Source organism: Neolamprologus brichardi, chromosome 10, assembly GCF_056152115.1.
Source record: "Neolamprologus brichardi isolate AB-2024 chromosome 10, ASM5615211v1, whole genome shotgun sequence".
NCBI classification, from domain to species: domain Eukaryota; kingdom Metazoa; phylum Chordata; class Actinopteri; order Cichliformes; family Cichlidae; genus Neolamprologus; species Neolamprologus brichardi.
The window spans coordinates 18,511,919-18,528,638 of NC_142113.1; the positions used below are offsets into that span (position 1 = coordinate 18,511,919).

Genomic DNA, 16,720 nt, shown 5'->3' on the forward strand with positions numbered 1-16,720 from the left:
TCTGCAAAATTACCAGGTAATTACACAATACTGAAAATTACTTATGCAATACTTAAAATTACTTACAGTATAATTTGTATCTCCTTTCCAATAAAACAGAAACAATTTAGGTTAAGTCACTCTATAATACAGCCCACACACAGGTACAGCCTACTTGCTCTGTAAGATGGCAAAATACTATTTTGTTTTCTGCCAAATTACCAGAAAATTATGCAGCACTTAAAATTACTTACAGTATAATTATTTCTTTGTTACATGTAAAAAAAACAACTTGTTATTTGTTGTTTTAATGGAAGCTAAATTTAATTTCAATGCATTTTCATATAAAAAACATTGAAATTGTGGGTTATATTATAAAGCGAGCACCCCAAGATCAGAAACAAACAGCCAACAAACCAAAATCACACAAAATACCTGGCCTGGTAAACATTTAACAATCCACCCTCTGCACTCTCAGTATAATAACAGACTATGCTGCTGCTTTAGTTAACTGGATCTAAGAAAAATCCACATCAATTATTGACGCTCCTTTAGCAAATTATTATCAAATATTTCACATATGGTACTTTCAGCTGCTCCCTTATTTCCCAAGGGGTCACCACAGCAAATGGCTCCACATGTCTGATCTGGCACAGATTTGTCACCAGATGCCTTTTCCTTCCCTGCAAAACTCCCATTTATCCTGGAGTGCGACCACCGCTGGCTTGCAAACCCTCAAAACTGGGGTTGTGCCTCCTCCTGGAATCAAGCTGAGGACCTTTCCTCATATGCAAAACAAATATGTTAACCACTTGAGGCCATAAGGCCACTTCTAAATACTTTCAAATTGGAAATGAAAAAAGAAAATCATAATTCCATGCTCCTGGTGTTAGGTCTCAGTGCGGATGGATTTTATGCTGAATACAGCTAGTCCAACAACCTCAAACCAGTCACTTCAGTAGGTTGTTCCACGTTACCTTCACATCAGCCGTGTCCCTCTGGCAGTTCCTCCACGAGCGACCGATGCCAGAAAAGGCTCTTTCTGGATGGTCGAACTTACCATCATTAGCGCTGAGGAAAAATGTGGTAAAGGGCTCCTACAGGAACAAAAAACAGACACGTTCATGTGAAAAGCAGCCCTGAGTGTCGGGCGTGTGTTTAGTTAGCTGTTTCCAGTTTATAAGTGTGTTAAGTAGGCACTCACTATTCTGAGCATCCACATCAGTGTTGAATGAGCTGTGGAGTATAAGGTTGTGTAGTGGTGAGGAGGTGCGCTGTCGTCGTCCCATGTCTCGTAGCGCTCAGCATAAAATGCTGCTCGTTTGGGATTCAGGGCACCGATTGGCTAGAAGAAATCAGAGAGAAATAACTGGATGAATACTTTGAAGAGAAACCACACATTAGCGTTCTTCTGCATAGCGGGGTATATACGCTCTTGGTGGGGATGTGATAAGGAGAGATTTGTGCTATTTCTTGGTACATTATGTACCGTAAATGCTATTTTGTGACTTTGATTCATTTGAGTTGATAGCATCTCCAAGTAGCACATACGCAGGAAATTGGAAAAGGTGCATAAAGAGTTTTATGGGTGGGAGCTCTAACCTTGGAAAGGTCTCTGAAGTTGCCCGGTAGTGTGAGATCGAGCTCCTCTGAATCATAGTTGGTCAAGACCCAAGGGAAGACAGGGTACTGGTTCAAATCATTATAGGTCCTCCCTGCAGAAGACACAACAGCGATCAGCGACAACAATGTGGCGTTAGTCTTGTTATAAACTGCAAGGACACACACACACACACACACACTAATCTTAGATTATAACAAACTATAAAATGTCTGTGTAAATGTTACTCTGGGAAAAGAAATGTTGCTATAAATATTTTAAAATCTTACACATCCATTATGCCGGACTCGTGCTGAAATATTAACGAACCGCTGAGCCAAGATGAAATGTTATACACACATTAACTAAAGACGCATGTTTTCAGTTAAAAAAAAGAAAGTCAAGCAGAGAGATAAAAGTACAAACTGTTGATAAATGATGCCAGGAGTTAAACAAATATTCACTCAGTTTCTTTGTGTGCCGATGAAACTCTGCACTTCTGACACTTACTCAGTATTACTTACTTACTATAGTATTATTTTATTCATTTTTCTAAATCTGTTTTCTAGTATATAAAGAACAATTTGGCAAACTGCAGACAAAGCATTCATCTTATTACAAATCTGTCACCTTCTTTGTCTGCCTTCTTCAGTAAAGTGTTTATAGAATCACCAATGAAGGAAATACACAATGGAAGTGTGCGTTTTCTATCCTTGGCAATCGAAGCAACCAAATAAGTTTAAACTGCTAAAAAACTTCACAGTGAATAAGAAATGTCCGTATGACTCAGCAGAAATGTTTGGAGATATCAGCAAGATTTGTGTGCTTGACCGATCTTCTGTTCACGCGTATATCATTGACAGGTCCAGAGGTAGAAGAGTCAGCGCTCATTTAAAGTGGACTTCACCTGCAATAGTGTTGAGGAACATGAGGTACTCAAAGTTAGAGATCTCTCTCCGCTGCCAGCGCTGCGTCATGTTGGATGACTTGAACAGCTGGCGAGGAGTGGCCAAGGAAATCCGCCTGAAATGTACACACACACGAAATTTAATTCTCCATTTATCAAATCTTGGCATTGCCCTTCAAAGACAGAGCTGTGCATACCTGGCCTGTGGCAGACCGTAACTCGTTCCTACACCGACCCGCGGGAGACTGTAGACCACCCGTTTAACGGTGGCCTGGTCGGGGAAGTTAAACATCACAGATGCTAGAGGGAGAACAAGATACAGTTAATGCTGATTTAAAATGAATCACTCACTTAACACTGAGCTAATATCCAAGAGTACATTTAAACAGATTAGGTAGTGTAGTCATTCTATACTAAAGCGGGTTAACTGCAGTGTCACCTGTGAGTATGATCGTTTCAGTAAGAACTCTGGAGACTTACTTCTGTTGGCCATGAAGACTTCTAGTCCAGTGTTCTGTAGCAGGTATCGTCTGGAGAACACAGCTCGGATCTCACTGAACATCCATTTGCCATGCAAACCCTCCGAGTAGGCAAGCACCTAATGAAGATGCACATTATTGGGGAAAAAAGCACAAAGAAAGACTTATAAGTTAACCTTGTAATTTACAGGTTTTCCTCCTCTCTCTTTCTGTGCACTGATCACTTATAAAGAAAAATGATTTGTTCTTACTTTAGGGTCCATCTTCTTAAACGCAGTATCTTCTTCATCTACCTCAAAGTAGATCTCAGTAGTAGTGATGGACAGAGTGCCTCGAGCCACCACCACTGGTGCTACCAACTGAGCTGGAGTACTCAGAACCACCGGACCTGTGGGGACGAATTCAAGGGTCAGGTATTACTATAGGTAGTTATACAAGTATCCGGGTCATGCCAATAAGCATGATCACAGGAGAATATAAAACAGCACATTAGGGTCATTTCATGTTATTTAACATTGACCAATCATTGGCTTCTTTCCCCTCTGTTTGAAACAACCAATCGGTTATGAAGGCCGGGGAGGAATCACTGGATTAAACAAGGTGTTTGATCTGATTTGCATCAGTTTTTAGTGAATTGTGATTTAATCTTCTTCTGTGAGATAAATCAGCCAGACGGTTAGATTAGCTGCAAAGCTTTCAAATGTCAAACTTGCCTTTGGAGATAAAAAGTCTCGGACGAAAACGTACTAAAAACAAGAGTCAGAGAGTTTATTGTTCAGCTGAACTGTAACAAAGTCTGTGTGTGTGTGTGTCTCTGTGTGTGTGTTTGTTTGTTTCTTACCAGCGAGGTTATCGATCTCTTTTTCCTGCAGCAGACTAACAGCGTCATCGTCTCCCTCCAGCATGAGCTCTGCCTCCGGGTTTTGGGTGACCACCGACTGACTCCGGAAATTCTTTTTTTTGAGTCCCTTCTCCTCGTCTTCTGTACCTGTTTATGTTTAAGTGAGCATGTTAGAATATGCAAAAAAACAAACAAAACAAAACAATGCAATATTTGTTTGTTAGTAAACATTACTGACTGTACTCATCGAGAGCTTTGAGCGGCACGTCGGCGTGAGTAGATCCAAAGGCATTTCGCACGAATCTCCGTCTCCTCCTGAGGTCGTCCTCCCAGTAGTCTAGACGCCAGAAGTCGTGTAATTGGCTGAAAAAAAGATGAGCAATTTCAGTTGAGGCACTTGTCTAAAGACAGAGATGACGTTATATGTGACATTTATGCTAAAAACCACCCAAACTAATTTCCTACAGTCTAAAAGGTTCCTCGTTATTAGGATAAAGGGCATCATATGACCATGAGGGCCTTTCCAACTCTACAAACACCAATAACGGGCTTTTAGATAAAGAGGAAGAACAAATATTATTGAGTTATGAACTGTAAACAACCAACAGTTACTTCAATAGTGGCATAACGGATGAAGGATGGATAAGGATTTAGATGTTACATGTTACATCACATGTGGCCACCAGCCTGTAGGAAGGTCTGGATGAGCAAAAGCTGAAGTGCATTAAAACAATCAGTCTCTTGATGCTTCCAGGCAGTAAATATATTAGGAGTCAGATACTGCACACTTTATTACCCATTTCATTAATTTATATCAAAATCTGACTCCTTACTCATACTCCTGCAGGGATTGCTCGTGAGATTACACAGTGATGGTCTACCTCTGTGACATTGTTCCCCATGCTCCGTGCTTATTGGTCAGGATGTTGAGGATCTTCTGTTTCAGCTGGTTAGCAGTCACATGATCTCTGTGCTTAGCGGCGCTGATGAGGTGATCACACATTTTCTCCTCCTCCCTTCGGTCTGCAGCGTACTGCGCACAGTTAGACTGGAGGAGAAGGGGACGTGGAAAGTTAAACAAGGACCATAAAACAGCAAGACTGTGGACCATTACTGTGACGAGGACATGGTGCTGACAAGGAGTCAGTAGGTGATCAGATGAGGATCCTTAGTATTTACACATCAGGCCGATACACGCGTGGATAACGGCTTATCTTATATTGCACATATGCTAACAAGATTTATCTGAAGTTATTCAGAAATTGTCAATTGCAATGTAATGTAAAAAAACTTCAGTAAAAACTGTTTATATAAAAAAAATATACTGATAAAGTCCATTTACTCTTAAATATCAACATGGGAATTAGTTGATTAGCATTTTCTTGGAGGATCAAGGCTGTTTGTTAACCCTGAGATGAGAAAAAGCGGAGTTTTCTGTTCCAAAAATAAAAAATTGAATAAAACTTTGAGGCATTTATTGCGGTAACAGACTCTGCGAACCTGTCTGCTGTCTGGTTTTAGTTCCTCATTTGTAAGGTTGATAGAAAAATGAATAGCAGAGCGAATTCATCGCACAATTTTACGTCTTTGCAGACATGAAATCCCGATTACATATTAGCTTCTTGTTATAGTGCTATATAAGTGCTTTTATGATCAATCAGTCAATGACGTCAGCGCATAAACAGCAATCAGTGGACATCATGGATTTATGAACAGTTTAAAATAACATTTACAGGCTACATCTTTCTAACTCCGTAATTCTTTGAACAATAATGCAGCTGTTTTTTCTTAAAAAAAAAAAAAAAGAAGTGTTTTTTCAAGTCACTTCACTTCAGTGACAGAAATATTTGCAAATGTTTTAAAACTAAAGTTTAAATATTAAATTTAAACACAATAATTTGTGATGCTGTAATCGCTCACAGTGACAGAAAAAGTGGGAGCATGACAATAAAACAGAACGAAACTTTGTAAAGTTAAACAGGCTGCAAATATATGCCTCGATATGCATCGATTATAAATTGATATGCAGTTATTAGATGCATAATTTGTAAAAGTTTCAGTGTCTGAAAATTCACAGTTTGAAAACGCTGAGGCTATTTCCACTAAAAATCATCTAAATCAGTGATACTGGGTGTAAAAATTTTATTTAGAAATCAGTGTACGGTCCGACACTCAACTGCAGTCATGAGGTGTGGGTAGTGGCTGGGCTTATCCACAGAGACTGCTGACCCAAACCCAGACAATGGTTGAATTGACTCTTTTCTCATAAGATAAAAGTCATGGCCCACACTGACTCACACTCATATTCCAATGGATAAAAATAAGCTCTGCTTATTATTTACTTGTTGCCATGGTGACTCTTGGTATCAGAGCTCCATTAATGATGGCTTTTTGCTCCATTACTTATGCATGCTCTTAACGCAGAGTTTACTGACCTTATTTCTGGAGCTAAAAAATTAAATTTGTCCAACCCAAAGTTCAAAGTTACTTTGTTGAACCTGCTTTCTGGAAAATGGACCAGATAAACCTGAACAATATATACCTGAAGCACTCACAAAACAAAAGGACTTCACTTATCTGCACTGCTGATTTTTTAAAAAACGTTGAAAACAATACATATCGTCCAGTTTCTGTGGCTTCTTGCTCGCAGGCTTGCATACATACAGCAAGTGACAAAGAGAAGTTGTGTTTTGTGCTTATACCTCAAATTCAGCATGTTTGTGTACATCCTCAGCCCTTTGTCTGTTCAGGATGAACTCTGCTTCATTGGCAACGCGCACAATATGATCCTTCATGGCATGGCACAGGAGTCTGGCAGTGGAAGTAAGTGGAAAAAGAGCAAAAGAATAAAATAAAATGGAAGGAACCATCTCTATTTAAAGAAAACATAAATTCTCAACAAGATGGGAAGTACAGCAATAAGAATGGCTAATGATTTCAGCTAACATCTGCTTCATTTTCAATGCAATGCTGTCGTTTTCCACTTTGTGCTTTCTTTGTTGGGTTTGCACTGATACTCGGGTAGTTTGGAGTAAAAAGGAAAAGCAAAACTGCAAGCACTGAAATTAGACCGGCTCAAATCAGCTGTAAATGTAATTGCACAATAATGATTCGACTTCCTGCTGGTCACACATGGCACTGTGCACTTATCCTGGCAAGGTTCTCATTAGGGCTCTATCACACCCATTAGTTGTTAAGCACTGATACAGAATTAGTGTTAATGTGTGAATTACAGAGTGATGTGCTGCGATAATCATTAAGTGTGATGGATTACCTTCCCTCATTGATAAGCTCAATGAAAGCGAGTCCAGCATTCTTCTGAATGGAGTTCTGCCACTCCTAAGTGTAGAAGAGACACCAAAAAGAGTACGATGAACCACGGCTGGGAGTAAAAAAGGGTAAATGATGAACAGGTCATGACACACACACACCTCTATGGGTCATTTTATACTGGTTTTATTTATGTTCTAAACATGTAGTCAGCTTATTTTGGAGACTAAAGAATGTTAATTCATTTACTGTTGGTTTTACAATGGCTCATGAAAGTGGATCAGAGCATCAGAATGACTAGTGGCGCAATATACAATTACCCAAATATGAAATAAAACATATGATTTACAAGTACTTTACTTGAGTGTTTCTGTGCTATGCTGCCTTCTACTTCTGCTCTCCATTTCTTTGTTTTAAAGAATTAAATTGTAATCCTTGAACACTCACAGGTAATCTTACTACGATACACAAAATCTCTGTTTGGGTGTCTGTTTGTTTGCAAACTCCTTTGAGTTAAGCAGCCAAACTTGGCATGCAGGTACATCTTGGTGCCCTGATGGTTCTTATCCATATCAGACACTATGGCGTCATCACGTTGCCTAGCAACAAGCTAAAATAATCCATTTATGCACCTGTGAAATCTTATAAAATGCATCATATAATTTTGTCACAAACACATTTTCTTTATATTGCCAGAATCTAAATTAGCGTACTCCCTTCTGAGTCACCTGTGCTAGATCAGAAAGGATGCTATATTATGATGCTGTTATACTGCCTAGCAACCACATCTACCGCCCCATTTTTAAACATTTCTCAAGTTTATCAAGTAAATCAGTTTGGAACCAGCACCGACGGGCCAAACAATATTATAGCATGGGCATGCAAATGCAATGCAATGCAAAGTATAGACACATGTAGTATCTACTACAGCTTACACTACACATCAGTATGTACAGCAATTACAATTTATAATATATTTGTACCATATTCAGAGTTACATCTGAATATCTTTGTATTTGATGAAAAACAAAGAAAACACATGACGGTTCAGTTCCCATAAACATGTTTTAATGGAGTGTTGAATTTAATTTTTCTTTTAGCCTGCAGTAGGTTGAACCTGCTGAAAGCACCTCAGAAACGCAGTGACAGCAGATGCTGCCAGAGCAGCTTCACTGATCCGATTATTGATCGCGTGGAACTCTACAGGAGAAATGATTATTCAAAACGATATTCCCTCATTTGGTGTCTTGATAGTGAAAGTGGAGAAAACTGGTCTCTCAGAATTCATGTGCTATAGGCGTTCAATATCGTTGTGATCTAGTGACCTCGGAGGCCACAGGACATTATTCACATTAACTTCATACTCAAACTTTCACTGAGCTCTCATGACATGCGATGGGGGCACTGTTATATACTGGAAAGGACCTCTCTCATCAGGATAGAGAAGTTTCAATACAGGACAAAACTGATCTGCAGTCAGCATTTCCTCAAACCATGACAACACAAATGTCCGGCTTTCTTGGCCTTCTTGTTTTCATTAAACATCAACCTAATGACCAGCATCACAGTGATAAAATATGTGTTGGTAATCACAATTTTCAACCAATAATACTGAAGTATTTTTTCCACTAATCTAAAATCATCCAGGCCATCCTTTTAAACCATGATTCCTCCTTCAAAGCCACTTATCTTCAATGATGCTAATTAAAAAACACAACAACTATGCCTTCTTGGCTTTTTAATACATGCCAGAAACCCTTGATTATTAATACACAGTACTGCAGTGAACCTGTGTGAAGGCATCTGCATTTGTTATATCAGGGATTTCCTTTACTTGGTCAAACATTTGTTCATTCTTTCACAGTAAATGCTGTTACATCATCAGACCCTGACTGGACGAGCTGATCAACACGTAAAAGGCTTAATTTTTTAAAAAAAAGCTTTATTTCAGAGGACATAAACAGTTTCATCATTTACCGTTGACTGTGTGAAAAGTGCACAGTAGTGCAACACTGATCAAAGGAAAGATGAAAGAAACAAGTGAAAATGCTCCTGTCTGTGAGAGAATGGAGAGTGGAGAAGGGTATGAGTGCTGCTGAAAGCCTCAAACTATCAGACCTCCATTAGCTCCACTGGCTCTTAAGGCCGTGAAGGACACGTGGGACTATCTCCTGTTACATCCCCCCATCCGGAGGATCGATTTCTGGGCTAGGGTTTGCTCTCCCGGGTCTCTAATGGCAGACAAGGCCGGAGCCAATGGTAATACTATACATGCTGACGAGCAGCCACCCAGAAGTGGAACAGAGAGGAAAAGAAAAGGGAGTGGTAAAGAGAAGGGCAGTGTGGAGAGCGGTACGAGGTGAAAGCAGTTGCTCCTGAAACACCGATTTAAAAATGACCACGGCTGAAGATGTAAGAGGACAAAAGGCGAGAGAGAAGATGACATAGAGGTAAAGATGAAGAAAATGGAGAGCGAGAGGATGGAAATGAACATTTGAAAGAACAAGAGCGCTTTGAGAAACTTTACAACTTAAAAGAAAAGAAAAGCTGGTGACAGGTTCCACTTGTGAAAGGCTCTGTGAAGGTAAGTGTCACTCTCGCTTTGAGTTTTATGGAGTTTTATTGAAGAAAACTGAGCTTACTGGCTTACTGTGATAGCAGACGGATAAATGAGCCAGACAAAACGAATTAAGATGTAACATCTGTGACATAATGTGTTTTTATGTAAAACTTAAACCTTGCATATGTCACAATTCTAGCCCTGATTTTATTATTATTGAGGGAAACTATGCTGTGATATTAGATTACATCTGCAATGCGCTTATTACACAGTCATCCCTGCCTCGCAGGGCAGATCAATAACTCTAAAGCTTCCTGTGTGCTCTAACCCCCCCCGCCCGAAAAAAAAAGCCGTTCAAAAACACTTAGACATGTCAGGTTTTGACAAAACTGATTGAAAGTGTGAGGACATTTCATCAAGAAACAGAGAGGAGAGGTGAGAAGTTACCAACCTGAGAACAGAGCAGCATTACGAGCTCCACCACAGACGTGCTAGACTTCATACAGACCAGACCTGTGGCACAGACACATACAACACAGTCAGGAGCCTCTCATTTATTCTCTTTGACACACACACACGCACACACACACATGCACACACACGCACACACACACACACACGCACACGCACACACACACACACACACACACACACACACACACACACACACATGCACACCACTGCAAGATACAAAAATATCATCAAGAAGACACTGTAGTGTCAGCGGTTTCTGCTGCTGTGCACAATCATCGTTTAAAAAAAGCATGCCACAGAAAAGACAAGAACAAACGGTGGAGAAAAAGATGAGGGACACCAGGAAGCAGGTGAGCAGAGACAGGACTGCAACGCATTTAGTACAATCTCTTACACCCGTAACGCTAAAACTGGCATAATCTTATCTAAAAATATTGACACATCTAGCTAGCTGAATAGAAACAGTGCAAAATCCTACCTGCTTGACGAATGGGTGAAGCAGCCAGTTCAAAGACACACACACACACTCACTCATCACCTCGTTCTCAACCCTCCACTCACTCTTTTTCGATCTCACTCTTTCTCGCGCACACAAACATTACTGTGAGGGACAGTGAATGAGGAGACTCCACAGAGAGACGCCAGTTAGAGAAAAAGGAGCCGTGTACAGCACCTGTACCTTCTATGAGCAGCTCCTGCCCATGGCTACCCAGCAGCGTCCTGGACAGGAACGGAGCAAAGTCCACAAATATCTCCCTGAGCAAAGGGGCCACCTTCTCCAAAGCGCGCTCCAGCTTTGTGGTGATACTGTGGCGGAGATAATCGAGAGACAAGGATGAAAACGATAGGCGTGCCGATAACACGAGCAACATACAGATGAGGGTACAAGAGCGTTTGAGGAAAAATCTCAGGGGATATACAGTAGGCGAGAAGGGACAAATGTGAATGAAAGAAATATGTGGAGACACGTGAGAACAAGGAAGGGAGGCACAGGACACAGGAGAAGAGAAAAAGCAGGTGAATGAAACAGAAAAAAGTGCGAGTCGGACACAGAATGTAGAAAAAAAAACGATGGTGTGGTATGGAAGCAGTATGTCTGTATTAGTATTACTAGGAAAAAGATGAGTTAGAAAGGATAATTGTTAGCCGGTCAGCTTAGCACTGTGGGATGAGTGAAGGTTAAAGTGTAATAAAAACTGAACCTGAAAAACTGCCAGACTTGTCTCTTGAATGGTATACTGCGTCTTTATGTGTGTACAGCTGCATTTTAAATGCTTTTCCATTCTTTAGAAATTGAGACATGAAGAGTACAAAGCAGCAGACTCAATTATGGAGCCGCGATGGCAGTGAAGTTTATATTCCTGGCTTTGTAGGTAATGCGATCTCTGAAACAGACCTGGGTCGCTAATCTACCAATTGTGGTTTTGTTTTAACCTGCTCGGAGAACCAGATGATTTGCGAAAGCTGCGGTGAAGGTTAAAACAAGCATCTCGACTCAGGTCTGGCCTGGAGTTTGGGGTTAGTGTGAGGAGATGACCATGCCAGAAATGACAGAGTTGACTCTGCTACTGAAAAATTGTTGAAGCTGTTGAGGAAGTCGGCCCTTTCTTGCATGGCATTTCTGGGAACATTTAGTCGTGGTTGGGCGTGGCAGAGGGTGTGTGGTGGAGGAGGGGCAGAGGGAGGGGCATGGGGACAGGACGAGTATCTCCTTGCCTAAAACACTGTCCTGCATCTCGGGGGGCTGCCTGGAAGCCAGCCAGAGAGCTAAAAGACTTGAGCTCAGGGGGCGTCTGACCGCTGCGCAGCGCACACTGCGCCACCTCACAATAGGCACTGCAATACAAACCACACACACACACATAAAAACACACGTGCAGACATGCGCACTGATTAAGGGAGACATGCACACGCACCCACCCACTCCTGTGTGTGTGCACTTTTAGAAGAACATGTGCAGCCATGTGAAAAAAAGCTTTTTACACAACTATATGGAGTCCTGTGAAAAACCTGCGAAAGTAAACCCCACAATTCACCTTACAGAGGAAAGTAATGATTTCCTGATTTCCTTATCAGTCTCTTGCATCGCTGTGTGGCGATTTTGGCCCACTCTTCTTTACAGCACTGCTTGAGTTCACTGAAGATTTCAGGCATTCATTTATGCACAGCTCTCTTGAGGGCCCGCCACTTTTAGGTCTGAGCTTTGAGTGGATTATTGCCACGCTTTGATTATTTTCTTTTTCAGCCATTCTGTTGTAGATTTGCTGCTGTGCTCGGGATCATTGCCCTGCTGCATGACCCAATTTGGGCCAAGCTTTATCTGACAGACAGATGGCCTCACGTTTTACTCTAAAATACTTTGGTATAACAAAAGGAGCCAAAAAGCAGGTTCTTTGGCTGAAAAACAAGCCAACATCACACCCCTCCACCACCGTGCTGACAAACATGGTGCTGTGCATTACAGCTAAACATCTCCACTTGGTCTCGTTGTGGTTTGTTCAGCTGTGCAGCTTTGCAAACCTAAGCAGTGTTACTATGTGGAGTCTGAGATGTAGTTCTTGAGTTTTTTGCAGTTTCCCTAAGCATGACGTTGGAGTAAACTTGGGGAAAATTGTGGCTTTGTGCTTAAACACACCTGAATGCTCCAGAGCAGCAAACTGCCAAAACATCTGCTTTTATAGAGATGCTCACACGTGGCGATGACCAGTTAATCAGGTGCATTCGATTAGCAGCACCTGGCTGCTACTTACCTTCTTAATTCCGTGAAGGTGTTTTTTTTCACAGGACTGCACAGATTCCTGCGAAAACTTGCTTTTACACATGACTGTATCTGCTAACATGTCTAAGTAGAGTATAACAAAAATGTTACAGTGCAAACTCCTACAATGGTAAAGGAATACTGCTAATTATGCTAACTGGTAATTAGTAAAGACCTCATATTGCAGATGATCATAATTTTTTTAGTGACACCTATAAAGTCTGAAGACAAAACAGATTTTTGTTAATGACAAGTTCATTTACATGTTTACAAATACAAAAAAAAAGACTGTTGACCTTAAGACATTAACGGTCTTAATTAGTAAGTGGTGACGTTTTCATACAAAGTTTTCATATCAGAGGTGATGAGCATCATACTGTAGGGTAAGTGAGAAGTGTCAGGGGTACGTGTGCATGACAACATATAATATGTGTGGCTAGAAGATGATTAATATTAGCTGATATTAGCTGATGGAACGATACCTGAACCCGTCTTTTGCGGTTGATTAGTTTAGCATGTCAAATGTGGTGTGTCTTACATGAGCCTAATAAAAATGTCCACAGCCACATCAGTCCAGAAAAAACTTTATCTTACCCTATAATCCTGTAATGAACGTGTAAGTGACGTGAGAAATCTTTAGGGAGGATGAAGGGACAGGAATGAGGCAGGAAAAAAGACAATTTAACATAAAAAAACAAAAGCCGGAGACAGGGGGACAAAATAAAGTAGGATGGAACTGAACCGATGAAATGAAATGGCCAAAGGCTGTATGATGGCGAGAGTTCTGACCTCATATTCTCCATGGTGTCTTCTGGCATGGGTGCCACTGTCTGCACCGCTGGCAGATTCTTACTAGTTGCACCATTGACAAAAGATGAAGAGGAAGATGAGGATGAGGAGGCCGAATCTGCGGCACCTGGACAGGAGGGAAAATGATAAAAAGTAAAAGCACGATAGTAACAAGAACCAAGATTAGTATCAAGTTAACAGTAATGGTAAAGTAAAGGAACTGGACATGCTGCTGCTTGTCCTTTTGGTAATGGCCCCGGTTTGAGAAAAAAGCTTTTCAATCAATATACAGAATCCATTCCAAATCCCTTCCTTCTCCATTATGCATGTATGATAAAGTACAATATGTCTGACAGGCTGACAAAGCCTCAAATAGAAATCCACTCTACTGCAGTGGATCTGCTGAGCATGATTCTACTCAGAAAGGATGATCTACAAGTCTGCTGATGTGTCTTTTGATTCTCATGTCGTTATCCTAAATTTGGGTCAAGGATCATCTAATAGACAATATCTCTCTGTTTTTTCTGCATTCAGTATTAAGTATGAGCCATATGTGCAACGTGCACCATAAGATAAGTATCTTATAGTCTGCAACTTCCTTCATCTGCCCTCATATACAAGCTAAAACTAACCCTGAAAGGATCTGCTGGTTCAGTTTGCTCTGCCTGTTGAAGGACAAAAGCGTGAAGCTTCAAAGACTTTTTGTAACAAAAGAAGAAATTCAACCCTGCTTGATTGAGCGGTTTCTGAGCTGCTTGAGGCCTTTTACACAAACACCTTTGTCATGCTGCAGTTCTCTATGTGCTCTATCTCCTTTAGCACACACACTACCAACTGGGCAAAAGTCTTTATGAGTAAAATATCGAATATATGCACATCGAAATTACACGAATAGGTTCAAAAAGACATGGGTGGGTTAAGCGTGCGCTACAGCTGTGTGTTCTCTCCCACCTGTAGTGTTGATCATGCTCTTGGGTGTTGCTGTTGCAGCAGCAAAAATGTTGGGTGTGCTGCCAGCTGAGGCTCCCCCGCTAGTGGTGGGCGTGCCCACAGTGTTGACTGACAGGCTGCCGGGTGGAGGCTTTTTGACTGGAACCACGACACTCCTGTGAAAGACGAGACATAAAGGCATCAGGCAAACATGTGATGCTTAAAAACAAATCCATGCATTTGTTACGTCTAGATCTAGAAATAGGCTTATTGTAAAAGTACAGTGAGAGATAGTTCAGGAGACATACACCTTCTCCATTTTCAAGACTTATCTTAAAACTATGCTTTCTAATAAACCCTGTAGGTCAGGTGACCCTGAATCATCCCTAAGTTAAGCTTCTATATGCTCAGACTGTTGAGGGACATCCCATGACGCTCTGAGTGCTTCACTTCCACTACCCTCTGAATTCTCCATATATGCATATACGACCACTGCATGCGATGTGGTGCATCCCATTTGCTGTTTGTCATTTCTCTATGATCCTCTTTTCTGTTTTGTCTCCGTCCTAAACCCCAACCAGTCATGTCAGATGGCTGTCCTTCACTAAGCCCGGTTCTGTTGGAGGGTGTTCTTCCTCCCCACTGTCGCCTAGTGCTTGGTCAGACTGTCAAATCACTGGGTTTTACTGTATGCTACAGCACCAAATAAATAAAATAGAATAGAATAAACTCTTTTCCCCACGAAGATGACATTTGAAAACGTCCTTTGTAACACTAATTATGAGTTTTGACACCTCAGTGTATATCAATAAAGTTAGAATAGTTTCTGAGTTTTTCCAAGGGTAGACGACCCTCACTAACTTCTTCCTATTAGGCTTTCAAGGGGTAAGTTCTTCCTCAGACAGATGTGCAAACATCAATTCAATTCAATTCAACTGTATTTATATAGCGCCAAATCACAGCAACAGTCGCTTCAAGGTGCTTTATATCATAAGGCAGACCCTACAACGGGGGTAGACAACTCAAGGCCTCGAGTGCTGTGTTGGATCAAGGATCTAAAACCTGCAGGACACCGGCCCTCGAGACCTGGAGTTGCCCATCCATGCCCTATAATAATACATACAGAGAAAAAAACCCCAACAATCATATGATCCCCTATTAGCAAGCACTTTGGGGACAGTGGGAAGGAAAAACTCTTAACAGGAAGAAACCTCCAGCATAAGCAGGATCAGGGAGGGGTCATTCAATGTAGAAACTACTGTTTCTTAATTTAATTAATGTGTTAATTGACCTAAGAAATAGAAAACTTTATTTTAGCAAACTCAATTTTTCTACCTATGAATCATCATCGTTACATTTTTTTCACATTCCTTTTAGTACCACTGAATTTCAGGGCCCAGTAATGTCCCCAAAGATATCGAGACGTCCTCTCAAAGAGTAATTTCTGCTTTTTATTCATAACAGCTGAAAAAAATCAGGGAGCAACAAGGACATTTATTTTTCAGATGTAGAGACTATTGGGAGCTTAGCAGCAATATTAGAGACTATTTGAAATGTCAAAGAAAGGTAAAACTATTGCGAACACGCTTTTGATTTTTTTTAAACAAGTGCAGGTCTTTCTTTTGTGCAGAGATACAGAGAGAGATCTGATTAATCTTCCAAAAATGTCAACATAACAGTCAAAACTGTGAAAGGGAGAGCATGCATTTCAAAACTACTAATAATACAGATGTGATTGTTTCCTGTTTCTGTGCAGGAGATATTAGCATGTCGTCAGCAAAAAAACTGAAACCTTTTTTTAATTTTATCCTCCCCCATTGTGTCCAAGTATCTAAATCTAAAATCCGAACTATCCTGCTATCACTGCTGATAAACAAAAATTAACATTACTGGGGTTTTTTTTTAAACTGAATTTTCAAACTAATGAATCCATTTTACTCAAACCACTCAGCTGCATTTGCCTTTCTTGTCTTTGTGCCATTGTAGTCACTATCAAACAAAAAATATCACAGACTGCTGGCAGGGGAGCACAATGTGTGTATTTGTAAATGTTACCATCAAAAGAACTTTGTTCAAAGTGAGAATTATCCACATATGAGGCAACGATCGGTTTCTGCACCCACTGTTTTTCTA

The 16,720-nt window shown here is 40.7% G+C and overlaps 1 protein-coding gene across 14 annotated transcripts in view; it reads right to left on the bottom strand.

Annotated features, from left to right (window-relative positions):
• The window catches only part of nbeaa (neurobeachin a), a 98,901-nt gene that overhangs the window by 5,921 nt on the left and 76,260 nt on the right, over window positions 1–16,720 (bottom strand). For 5 of the 14 annotated variants that reach the window (XM_087847346.1, XM_087847344.1, XM_087847342.1 and 2 more), the window contains 17 exons: window positions 14,609–14,763; window positions 13,658–13,784; window positions 11,827–11,946; window positions 10,790–10,917; window positions 10,088–10,149; window positions 7,081–7,145; window positions 6,509–6,617; window positions 4,688–4,854; window positions 4,045–4,169; window positions 3,807–3,953; window positions 3,217–3,353; window positions 2,967–3,084; window positions 2,684–2,786; window positions 2,487–2,602; window positions 1,582–1,694; window positions 1,184–1,324; window positions 957–1,076 (listed from right to left, as the gene is read on the bottom strand). In XM_087847346.1, the coding sequence (XP_087703472.1) occupies window positions 957–1,076; window positions 1,184–1,324; window positions 1,582–1,694; window positions 2,487–2,602; window positions 2,684–2,786; window positions 2,967–3,084; window positions 3,217–3,353; window positions 3,807–3,953; window positions 4,045–4,169; window positions 4,688–4,854; window positions 6,509–6,617; window positions 7,081–7,145; window positions 10,088–10,149; window positions 10,790–10,917; window positions 11,827–11,946; window positions 13,658–13,784; window positions 14,609–14,763 (2,053 nt within the window). Of the gene's footprint in view, window positions 1–956; window positions 1,077–1,183; window positions 1,325–1,581; window positions 1,695–2,486; window positions 2,603–2,683; window positions 2,787–2,966; window positions 3,085–3,216; window positions 3,354–3,806; window positions 3,954–4,044; window positions 4,170–4,687; window positions 4,855–6,508; window positions 6,618–7,080; window positions 7,146–10,087; window positions 10,150–10,783; window positions 10,918–11,826; window positions 11,947–13,657; window positions 13,785–14,608; window positions 14,764–16,720 lie in introns of all 14 variants that reach the window. The other 9 variants (XM_006800123.3, XM_006800122.3, XM_035911696.2 and 6 more) reach the window with 3 other exon arrangements.